At 40.0% G+C, this 12,197-nt stretch overlaps 1 protein-coding gene across 2 annotated transcripts in view; it reads right to left on the reverse strand.

Annotated features, from left to right (window-relative positions):
- The window catches only part of LRRC1 (leucine rich repeat containing 1), a 106,827-nt gene that overhangs the window by 49,915 nt on the left and 44,715 nt on the right, over positions 1-12,197 (reverse strand). For both annotated transcript variants that reach the window (XM_056344129.1, XM_056344130.1), the window contains exons 5-8: positions 6,408-6,464; positions 4,746-4,809; positions 3,938-4,012; positions 2,039-2,183 (exon numbers count right to left, since the gene is read on the reverse strand). In XM_056344129.1, coding sequence (XP_056200104.1) covers positions 2,039-2,183; positions 3,938-4,012; positions 4,746-4,809; positions 6,408-6,464 — 341 coding nt within the window. The remainder of the gene's footprint in view (positions 1-2,038; positions 2,184-3,937; positions 4,013-4,745; positions 4,810-6,407; positions 6,465-12,197) is intronic.

The following is a 12,197-nucleotide window of genomic DNA, read 5'->3' on the forward strand; positions in this document are numbered from 1 at the left end:
CAGGCTGTACAACAGCCCTGCTAAAAGGGCCTGGGGCCACGGTGGGCACCAGGCTGAATATGAACGAGCAACGAGCGAGATCTCACCAGCAATAAACACTGGCTGGACTACATTAGGAGAATTACAGCCAGCAGATCAATGGAAATTACTATATCCCATCTACTTGGCACCAGCGAGGTCACACCTGTAAAATCATGGTCAGTTTCATGTCCTGTCCTCCCCACCAAGTCCCCAGTTCAAGAGAGATGCTGATGGGGGTCCAGTATGAAGCTGTCAAGATGACCAGGGCACATGTGAGCTGAGGCTGAGAGCGCTGGCTTTGCTGACTCCAGCAAAGCAGCAGACATGGAAGCATCTAGGAACAGCCCACAACTACTTGAAGGGCAGTTACAGGGATGACAGAGCCAAACTCTTCTCTGCAGTGGCAGGCAAGACAGCAATGGCCACAAATTGAAGCATGGGAGGTCCCACCTGGACATCTGGAGAAGCTTCCTCAACTGGGAGGTGGTGCTGCACTGACACAGGCCGCCCAGGGGATGCTGGAGCTGCTTCCATTAGGGCTTTAGAGACTTGGTGAGGCAGGCCACAGCTGACCTGACCTGCTGGTGTTGGTGAGAGCCCTGCTTCAAGAAACTCTATGGATCTACCAATCCAGCCAATGACTCAGTGATCAGCTGAGCTCCTCCTAGTAGCTTCCACAGAGACCAGTGAGGTTCACTTCAACCGCAACACCAGATTTTCCTCCATTTTGCATAGTAAATTCCAGTATTACACAAAAGGAGTAAGTACTGTAGCCCTAGCCAGTTTTCCATACATAAGCAAGCTACTACATTCACATAAGTAGCAATTTTTTTTTGCCTTTGCCACAAAATTACATTCAGAAAAGTTCCAAGATGTACACCCTAGCTACACTTGGCATGAAGTGGCCTGACCCTTTGCAATGACCTTCCTCAGCAAAGGATCTCCATTTAACAGGCTTTCCAAGAAGCAGCAGCTCCTCTTGTTCACCAGCTGGAGTTACAGACTAGCTCTCCTTCGGCAGGCTGTCTGGGCTGTAGCCTTTCATAAGGTACATCTCCGTTTGTGATGTACAACAACTGTTATGGCAAACTCAGGTCATCAGAGAGGGCTGCCACAACTCTCTACCAAACCCACATTAGTCAACTGAAGGACCAGTAGTCACCCCACTCTCACAAGCTGAACTTCTACAAAAACATTTCTCTTAGAATCATATAGCGTATGGAAGGAGGGGGAAGGTCTGTCCATTCTTTTCCACATTCACAAGTCCTTCTTCCCCTATACCTTGATTTTTTGGGGGAGTGGCGGGGGATCCTGGCAAGAAGACATGCTCTTGCAACATGAAAGTCTCCAGAAAAACAGCTGATGACTAGTGGAGAAACAATGCCTTGCTGACTACTTGTCACAGCTAATGCAAAGGTAAAAACATTTACCTTAAAGAAGGCACCGGTAATGCTTCAGAAAGCATTCCTCAGTTATTAAATCTGTTTTAAGGGGTTAGGCACAGAAGGCTGTAATCTGGATCCTCAAGGGTGAGGAGTAATGGACCAAAGGTGGAACAGCCTTCCACAGGGTTCAGTATAGGATTAATCACTTTGTCCAGTTGAAGATAATTACATATTCCCCCCTAAAAAGGACGTATTTTTTGTAGTGAGACTGTCAGTCAGTCTTACCGAGTGACCTACAGCATGTTACAAGCTAGAATTTTACTACATTAAAGAGTTACGTGAAGAGTTATGATGGTGATGTGGACACAATAGGAATAGAGAAGATACTTACCTGAACAAAATAAGTTAATGTATCAAGTGAAGACAAAAAATAATTAGAAGGTAGTCATCATGCAGACAATTAAAATGCAAAATTAATAGAGCTATGCATTTCATACTAAGCAAAAAAAAAAAAAGCTGAGGCAGACAAGCTCATCTCTTGCACAGAAAGACTTCAAAAGACTTGAAAACAAATTACTTCCAATTACAGTGGATTACATAGTTCTGTGTGATAGCATTCACCTTGTACTTACCGATGCCATCAGGTAAGACCTGAAGTAAATTCTGAGAAACAAGCAAGTCTGTTAAAGAAGTGAGACCACTAATTTCTTCAGGAAGGCATTCCAATTTATTTTCAGAAACGTCAAGACAAAGCAGGTTTTTCAGGTTTCCTACTTCCTGTGACACAAGACAAAAAACTTAAAAGTCATGCCCAAACACGTAACAAAGCAATCTGGAAAATGTACCATCTCAATGAAATTCCAGAAAGAACAACAATTCTCTGTATGACCTCTGAATTGGCTGTTCTTTGTATGACCTCTAAACACAGAAAAAAGTAAATAATTCATTTTACATATGATATACCAACCAATTCAGTCACAGTTTCTTATTCTAACTATTAAGACTGGCTTCAGTAGTCAGACAAGGTATGCTGAGCACACCCAGGCAAGCACCAGCCAAAACTAGAGCTTTCCTCAAGTAAAGACTGCAAAGTTGTGTTTTACAGAACTACAGATTATCAACCTCCACATAATTAAAGTCTGCCCCTCCCAATTAACCCTAGGCAAATTAGGATTAGTCTCTCCTGGCTGATACAGCAACATGCCATGACATCTAGGGATTTCGTATCTTCACATCTCCCAACTGCAACAAATGTAGAAATAGGAATTGGGAGTGTTGCTCTAGCAAGCATATTTGAACTGCCAAGTTATACTGCCATCATCTACAATTATTAATGATTTTTTTTTTCCACAATGGTAATCTGCCAATTAGCTTAAAAGTCTGACAGAAAAATAATTTTGTCTCTGTTAGCCATCAGAGCACCCTCCCATTCCCCATGTACACAGACACCCCTATACACACTCTAGAATAGTTCTCATTTTAATCATCCAAATAATCTTGTGAAGAACAGAATGGCTGGGGCAGAAGTGTCCTTTACTTTTACACACAAGAAATTTTCATACAGTGACAGTCTTCATTCTAACTCACAAAATCAGTCCTTTTATTTTCCAACTATTTCCCTCTCATTAAGGATCTTTTACTACAACACACACATACACCCCCATTACCCTACAAGTTCATCTTCTGAACATTAGACAAAACACACAATAATGGCCAACTTCAATAAAAAAAGCTGCTGAAGTCACACCTCACCTTTTATGAATGATTTTCAGTGTTTGACTACCTCTACTCAAAAAATTATTAGGCCAAGCCAATAACAAAAAAGTCAAAGCAGCCCACTAAACTGTAACTGATTTCCAATTTACACTGTTAACATTGAGATCAATACAGCAAATAACAGCAAACTGCATGAGAACAGGAGAAAACAGGTTTTGAATTGGCTCTAAAGGAAAAAAAGATGGAAAAGAAACCATTCCACATGTTATCAGAGTTCTTAAGAAAGGGAATTTAGAGTGCTGTAAGCCTTAAATGCTAAGGCCCCTCATCACATCACTGTTGGGGGATTTGCCTACATAAATCAAAATTCCTATTTATGGCAACAGTTGTTACTATTATTGTACTTCTCCCAATGTATTTGAATGGATGAAAATGACTGCAAAAAAAGATTCACCCTCAAAACTGCGATGTCAATAGATACAAAAGGTGAGGGTTAGCTCAGCCAACTAGTGGCTCCCTGATTATTGGGCCAGGACTGTACACAGACAATGTGTCATCCTATAAATTGAACAATGTGCCTATTAGGAAACAATTCCTTTGTCAAAATGTTTAAAACAATGTCTGACAACACATGATATCACGTACAATCCCCTGCAGAGGAACTCATTAAGAGAAAATGCTCACACACCCAAAACCAAATCCAGACAAAGTAAACTGAAAACTATTTGATTTTACATCACCTCCTTTTAGGTATAAATGAAAAGGTTTCCTTCTAAAAGCATCTTCAAAACACTATCAGTAGAGCCCATCTTTACCTGAGGTATTTCGGCTAATTGGTTTCCATCCAACCAGAGGTCTTTGAGATTGAAAAGTGCACCAATTGTTTCTGGCTATAACATAAAAAATAATAAAGTTAAGTAGTATAGGAGCTTCAAGTAAAAAACTAGACAGTCACCCTGTAATCACAGTAAAAGTAAACCAAACCTTACTTCAAGCACTATTTAAAGGTACCACTGTTAAATGCAGCAAGGGTGACTGTGAGTATTTGGGAACACCATGCAAATTAATTGTTATAGCTTAACAAGCCACCATACTTCACCTGACGTGCACTAACAAATTACATGCAAATCCAACATTTAATTGAGTCATCTTAAGGGAGATGACAGGTATTTTTTGGTAGCTCTATCTGCTACAACATCAGACACTGCAACCCTCAACAGTCTGCCTCGGCCCTTTCCCAAAGATTCCTATTCCCACCCTGGAAATAGCTGAGCTTTCACCTGTGCTCAGCCTGTCCAGCTCCCTACAGAAGCCCATACGTTCACTAAAACTACAATTGAAGACAAGGGTTTGTGCCTTTCCACTCCTTTTTCTTGCGGTACAAAAAGTCTGTGCAACACACTCATTTTCTAGAAATCAGCTGCAGGTTTTTGTGTAAGTATTATACTGAACAAGACTAAGCAGAAAAAGGAAGCACTAACTGCAAAAATTCATCTGTACCTATAGAAAGGCTCTCCCTCCATACATTTTTCTTTCTTCAATTTTGGACATCCTATGATCTATTTAATGTAAATGATGCGTAAAACAAGACCAACGTGCACTTTCACTGGCATGTTCTCTTACCAAGTGATAAAGTTCATTGTTTCCTAAATCAAGTTCTTCCAGTCGCTGCAGCTGGGCAAGTGATCTGTAAGACAAGATAAGTCAAAACAAAACCACATCAAACTAAGCCAACAGAAACCCCATGTATTTGAATGAGCTCATTTTACTGAAACTTTTATCTCAAATTACAATGTATTGTAGACAGACAGTTATTTTACTGGGCACAGTCTATTTGTAGTAATATCTTACTGAAAAAATAATTTGGTTTGTCAGTATTACTGTATGCCCTTGAAACTCACAACTTGGTATAGGCAATCAAATCATTACTCTTTATTTTAACCATCAATCCCTCAGAGTGGGCAATGCTACATAGTTTAGTATAATTGGTTACGTTTCTTTTTAGGGGGAATTTACAGTTACACAACTGGATAAAAATTCCCCATAGTGGTCACATGTAACAGTGCGACTCAAGACTTAATAAATCCATCATTTCATCTTCTCAACATAATCTATCCATTTCTGAAGTATTTCAGGTTGGATTTGAGGATGCAGAGAAAAGGCCAAAAGGATGCAAAAAAAGTCTTCTGAACATGAACAGAGAGAGAGGGCCATCCTTCTATTTCAAAAGCTGTCTGTTGTAGAGTGCTTGCTTACCTTCCCCAAAACCACAGTAGCACAAAAGCCAGTGAGACTTGCCAACTACATTACTGACAGTCAGAATTTTCCAGAAGCAATAAAATTGTCAACATTTGTGATAGCTTCATTCTGACACCACATGGCAAAAGCTAGCTAGCAATTCATATCTTCTGACCACTGACATTTAAAGTGCCTCGTGGCTCACAGCTGTAAACAGCTGCAACTGAGGTATTGGGTAGACTGACAGGAAAAAGGCCCCCAAAGCAACTGGGGAAGAGACTCAGATCAAAATAGGTTAAATCTACTAGAGTATACATTAGATTATCTGAACAAGCAGACTAGGAGTCACCAAAATTCTTGCAAGAAGCAGCCAGGTAGTGAAGGAAGGAAACTCCCTCACTAGAGAAAGAAGAGGGTTCTTCCAGGAAGCCAAAAAAGGAAGACACCTGATTAATCTCACAAAAAAAACCAACCATCAATTCCTCTGCCACAATACAGACAGCACAGAGACATCTAGAAACCTTTTTTCCGCAAAAAAATCATGGCGGGTGGAGTGAGACTTCAGGCATCAGTAGGCCTAGTTTGTCAGCAAGGCTTTGATCTCCAGGTTGGGGAAGCTTTTGGTTACTTAGCCCTGAACACAAATGCTTATTTAAATGCTGTGAAGGTCTAGAGTGGAAGTCTCCAAGATCCTGTTATGCTACTTGCACAGTTAGGAAATTCCACCACGAGAACAACCCAAACCACCACTCCCACTGCCAATGCACTCATTCAACGCATGCAGGAAGAAATGTCTGATGCTGGTGAATTTTGCACACAATATTTTTACAGAGTAAAACCAATCAAGACAGACTGCAGGCTCCTGCTGCTAGCCAAATACAACTACAAATAATGGATGTCAATAGGTGTTGCTAAAACAAAGCTGTATCTATGTTGCGATTTGACACAACATTTTATCTAGCTGTCGTTCAGTTTCATATGTTAGCAGATTTTAAGAATAAGAACATTTTATGTTAATATAATCAAAACACATGAAATGTCACTTACTCAGGTAAATATGTCAGCAAATTTTCTCTAAGTTCCAGTGAAGCCAGGTTATAAAGACTAAAAAACCAAACAAACAAATCACATTTTAATGCAATCTTACTTTTTCTATAACGCATTTTCAGAAGAAGAGTGTGTGTTTACACAGTTTAAAACACAATTGCTGTGAACTGATTCTTTTCCTGTTTTAATTCAACCAGACCAAAGGCAGCATACAAAGACTGGAAGCTTTCACTTGTTCTCTGTTATACTTCCAACACATTAAAGCTAGAAAGTAAACACACAAATTTCTATTTGTTGAAACATCAGTAGTTGCAAGTTACTAAACAGGGCATATTCATATGAATTACATTTACTTACTCGCTTTCAGAATCTGGCGTGGGCTACCAAAGTTACAGAGCATCAAGTAAACCCATCACTCTTCTAACAACAGCGCGCTCATTACTGTAAGTGACATTATGCTTCTAAGCAGCTCACTTGCTCTGTAGCCCAGGCTTTTACTAACATCACCATAGCAACATTCAGATTTTTCAGGGGTTTATTTATGACTAAATGGAACACAAGGAGTCAGACATTATCCCAACACTATAATCTGCTCTAATCCTCCAGCGTCCCAGGGAAAAATAAAAATCAGATATGGTGACTGCAAATAAGTAGTTTCCTACTACAGAATACGTTCTGTCCTGGCGTGCAGGGAAGGGGAACAGTGTGCTAGCCCTTAAATAAAATCTAAGCTTAAAAAGGAATTCCACTACATTTGAAACACATGTTAAATCTAAACCCAAAACAATTTTTTTTGTATACCTCAGGAAAAAAAAAAAACCACAAGCCCATGCACACAGACCACATAAAACTGGAAGATTTATCTTCTCTTCAAACAAAACTAACATACTGAATTACAGGGTCATTAGTTAGCCCCAGTAAAAAAGCAGCTGATAACCTGAATAAAACTGAAGAAAACCCTTCATATTGCAACTCCAGTACAGCTATCTAAGCAGGGAGAGCAACATAACTGATGCAATGGGTTATTAAAGGAGAAAAAAAGATTTTTCATTGAATTTGGATGGTGTCTGGAAAAGAAATCCTTATTTCAAGCACCTATTTTGTACAGCATTCAGAAAACAGTGAACAAAACCTCACAGGAGCATTTCAAGCACCTATTTTGTACGGCATTCAGAAAACAGTGAACAAAACTTCACAGGAGCTTTGATTACTGCCTCAGCAGCTCTCTCCAGCTTTTAAAATAAGCACATTTTACCCAATGGGTTCTGTATTCCTCGAGGAGAAATACAGTTAAAACATACCACACAGGTGAAGATATAATTTTAGTAGAAGCCTATTACAAATTCAATTAAATGACAGGTGAGAATAAGTCAGCTATTACCACAGAATCATTCAACAGAAACAAGGTAATAAGGAAGCCATCATTCCAATGATGCAAGGAGAAAACACTCACATAAAAATTTCAACAATATAAAACACAAGTCAAGACCGGACATGGTACCCAGCATCCTCATGGAAACAAAACCAGTGGAGGGGGACAGGGAAAAGGCAATTGAGAACCATTTCTCTCAGAGAGGAACATGGGTCTGCTCTTACATTGCCACTCACAGACTATGACACTTTTGTTTACAGGTTTTCTAGAAACCTACTTCAATCTTCCCTTGAATGTCACACTTTCTCTTCAAGCTCCTATTAGGTGAGGCCCATGATTCACTTTAATAAGGAGAACATAAAAAGGATGCGCACACCACCAAGCTGCCTTGTAATCTTGTGTTTACAGATCACCCCACATCTACTTATCTCCCTCCCCATCATGTTGAAGTGTTGACGGGTAAAATGGTGCAATCTCTTAATTTCTCTTCTTACATCAGACACCACTTTGGCTGTGGTAAAGACAAATCTTTGTCAGCAAAACCACGTTCAATAGCAAGAACCTGGGAACCACCATCTTAACCAGCCTTATCATATCGTTAAACTGGGGCATGCCAGTGACTCAGCTCACAAAATTGATCCTGCTTAAAAATAACCCAGCAAAAAAGAGTAAAACAGATCCCTCATCCATCATAGAATAAATCTGCTTAAACACCTGGGCCAGTACAACTGCCAAGGAGGTGCAAGGAAGGAATCTGTACTGCCCAAGCCAGCAGCACCATGAGGATGCACTGGGTCGCTGTGCCCTTGTGGATACCCTGTCTTTGCATCCAACGGTATGCCATGCATTTTGGAGACCGGCTGTGGCCAATCGCAATCCCAAGCTACGTTCTCACAGGAGTCAGCTACCTACAGGCCCATGTTTTTGTCTCTAATGGCACAGCTTTCTGGGGGAGAAACACTTTATTCTACAGCTACCCACATCCACAACATGCTCACAACTGTAAGTCTACCCTGAAACAAAACAGAGACACTGCCTTTATCTTTTCTACGTCTTCCAAGGTCTTGAGTCCAAACCCAACGTAAGCGGACCCCAACAGGCAAAACCAAGCTTCTCACCCAGTAACATAAAATACAGACTAAGTCTATGAATTTTATACCAGCAAAGCTGTCCCACTGCACCGAAGTTTTATGTTCAAGGTGGATCCATCTGAAAGAAAGGCCATAAATTAAGAGGAAAGTTTTGACTTGTTACTCTCATATTTTGACTAGTTACAGAAGCAACTCCCAGTAAACCTATGTGCTACAAATGAAAATGGGAAAATGTGACAATTATATCAAATAGCATCATACAAAAGGCATGGTGATGTACTGAAGCACCAATCTCCAACTCATTACAGACTAGAGGTACAGCTCTTCCTTAAATTTACCAACAGATTCTTAACACCATGTATTGTTCAATAACATTTCTCTGGGTTTAAAGTACATTAAGAAAGAGTCATTTGCAAGAAAATTCCTACATTGCTTGCTATTTTTCAAATATATTTTCTAATTTAATAACAGTCTCTCTAGAAAGTATGATTCTTTCTCTTCTCAACTACAGAAATTTTTCACAATATACTAAACAAAATCATTTCCTCTTTTCCCTCTGCCCTTAATTTTACAGGTGCACTGTTCATGAGGAGTCTTCCTGAAGTCCCTGAAAGAAACTAAAGGAAGCCATACTCTAACAATTTCAGGGTCTTTCCCTAAACCTAATCTTCACCTAGGACAGAAAACTAGTCATGGGTGTTACCCGTTTCAATCCATAAAACACGAAGACAACAGCAATATAGTCTACTGAGACAGGAAACATATCCATCAGCAGCTGTTCACAACTGCATTTAGAAACACAAACGCACCATAGAGTATGGTAGGCTGCTCCCCAACACAAACTGTCCTTGCTCCCCCAGAAAAACCCAACAGAAAATGTACAAGCAGAATGTCATCTATATTGTAAAGCAGAAAGAAAAAAAAAAAAATCAAGAAAAAAAGCAAAAAAAACCCCTAAGTACTTTTCCAAGACGACCATCACAAGTAGCTATTTCACAGAAGCTTGCAAAAAGCATTAATGTTGTAATAACCCTCACCACAAAAGCTACCACACACACCTCGAACACTGAGCATGTGTGAAATTACTAAGCACAAGGCAACAGCCAAACCAGGTGGAGGATGTAGTAACTGAAATAATTACAAAGTTTTCCATCTCAGCATTCCAGGTGATTTCTGAGGTAAGGGTGGAACCAAGTCAAATTTAAAGCTACAAACATGGCCTAAAATTTCACTTTCAGTACAAACCAGACACATTCATTCAGTGCTGTACCTAAAGTACAGATATTGCAAGTCATCACGTGAGCTAGAAGAATGAAAAGAAGCGTATGAAATCAATAATTAACAACAAAACTAACAGCAACAAAGTAGTCCATGAATGTTGGAAGTCTCTTTCCTGAGCATCCCTGTCAGGATTTGAGAGAACTCACAATCCAACACGGTCTACAAAAAGGAGTATTTGCAGTGTTTCCTATCTATGTCAACTGCAGTGGTCTCCTCCAAAATAAAGGTAAGGCTAAAACCAGCCACTAAGACTGGAATCAAAGCAAGACAGGTTTTATTTGGGTTAATTACAAAGAGATTATCAGTAGCAATATGCCCTACAAAACAACTGTTTCAAAAGCAGACCACTCTGGACAATAGCAATTTGTTGCAATAGGTAAAACAATATCAACTGTAGTAAAAAAAAAAAAAAAAAAAAAAAAAGAAGAAAAAACAAAAAATATAGGCGGGGGAATAATTAAAAAAAAAAGAAAAAAAAAGAGACATGTTCCCTAGTTATCTTGGATGAAACCACATTTTCGGTGTATCCCATACATTAAATATGCTCTGCCTTGTAAAGTTATACAAAACTGTGATGAGCTATCCTAGTGCTTTAACTTTATCAGGACAGCTGCATCATTCCTCTGTTCAAGGGGACAGAAAGTCAGTCTTAAGAGTCACAACAGACAACACTACATATCCCAGGTTTTATCCCCATACCATTTCATACCCATCCCTGCACCAGAACTGGGAGCACCTAAGTCCTCGGGGTACACCAACAAAGGCTTCTGAGGAAAGCATTAGGAAGCACAGTAAGAAATACGCCATTTTATTGTAAAAATGAAGTTAAAAACAGAAAGGTGGAAAGAGAAATGTGGAAAAAGCTAGAAGAAAATTAAGACAGATGATAAAAAAGGACTAACATAAAAGCTAAAGGTGCTTAGTTAATAAAAACTGGACAACAGACTTCTCTTACTTGAGCATAAAAAGTCACGCATCTTGACCTTATGTCAGAAGCACCACACAGCTGAGCACACAGGACCAGGCGTCAGGCTGGGAAACAAGGAAGTAAAGTTGGAACAGGTGAACATCTAAAGCACCTGCAGAAATGCAAGGCCCCATTTGCATCCTTTCCAGAAAGTTTCAGTTGATTTGGGGAATGTAACATCCCAAACGTAGTTTTTCCTCAGGTTTGTAAGACCGCAAAAAAGGAAAGACAGGAGAATGGGCACAGTCCCCATATTTATACAGAACATGGGAAGGTCCTACAGAATAAGGATGGCTAAGGTAGAACACAGCACAGATTCTGAATTTGCTCTGCTATTACATGTGTTATGCAGCAATAGCAATGGCTACAGAACACAATCCAAGGATGCAGCATACAGAAATGAGATATCAAGCTGACAATCTGGTTATTCCCACCAGTTCCAAAGGACTCCAGTTCACTAGGCCTGCACCTGAGGATTACCATCACTTTGAAAATGCCTGCCCCTGCATCTCTACACAGCATATATACTTTGAAACATTCATCACGACACCAGACTGGGAAGGAAGGGTGTTTAAACTAGGCAACTCTTTTTGTTTTTCACACAGAAAAGGAACATACCATCTTTTTCTGTCAAGGGTCTTCCAAGAGATGAGAAGGTAACTGTGGTACTCTGATAGCAGCATACACAATGCATGAAACTAATCATGTTTAAATACATTACAGCCCACCCCCACTGCCCCAATAAAACTAGGAGAAACATGCATGACCGTACCCCAGGACACACCAGTTAGGTGTCTAGTCACTCATCTGACAGGATCCTATTAAGCTACTCCCATCCCACAAGGCTTCTAGCTGAAGACCGACAATTCACTGAGAACCTGAGGTTTAGCAGCTTTTTCTCACCCAAGGAAACGACAGGGTTAATCAATCACTAGTCAGCTCTCAAGAATGCCACTTACTCAGAGCATTAGTATTTGAAGGTACAGCACATACCTTTGGGATAGGCTCCTGTTCCAGGTCACTCCCAAAAGCAGCCTCTTTCTCTCACCCTCTCTTCACTGACTATATAATTGCAGAAG

The sequence above is a fragment of the Falco biarmicus genome, chromosome 6, assembly GCF_023638135.1.
Source record: "Falco biarmicus isolate bFalBia1 chromosome 6, bFalBia1.pri, whole genome shotgun sequence".
Lineage (NCBI taxonomy): Eukaryota > Metazoa > Chordata > Aves > Falconiformes > Falconidae > Falco > Falco biarmicus.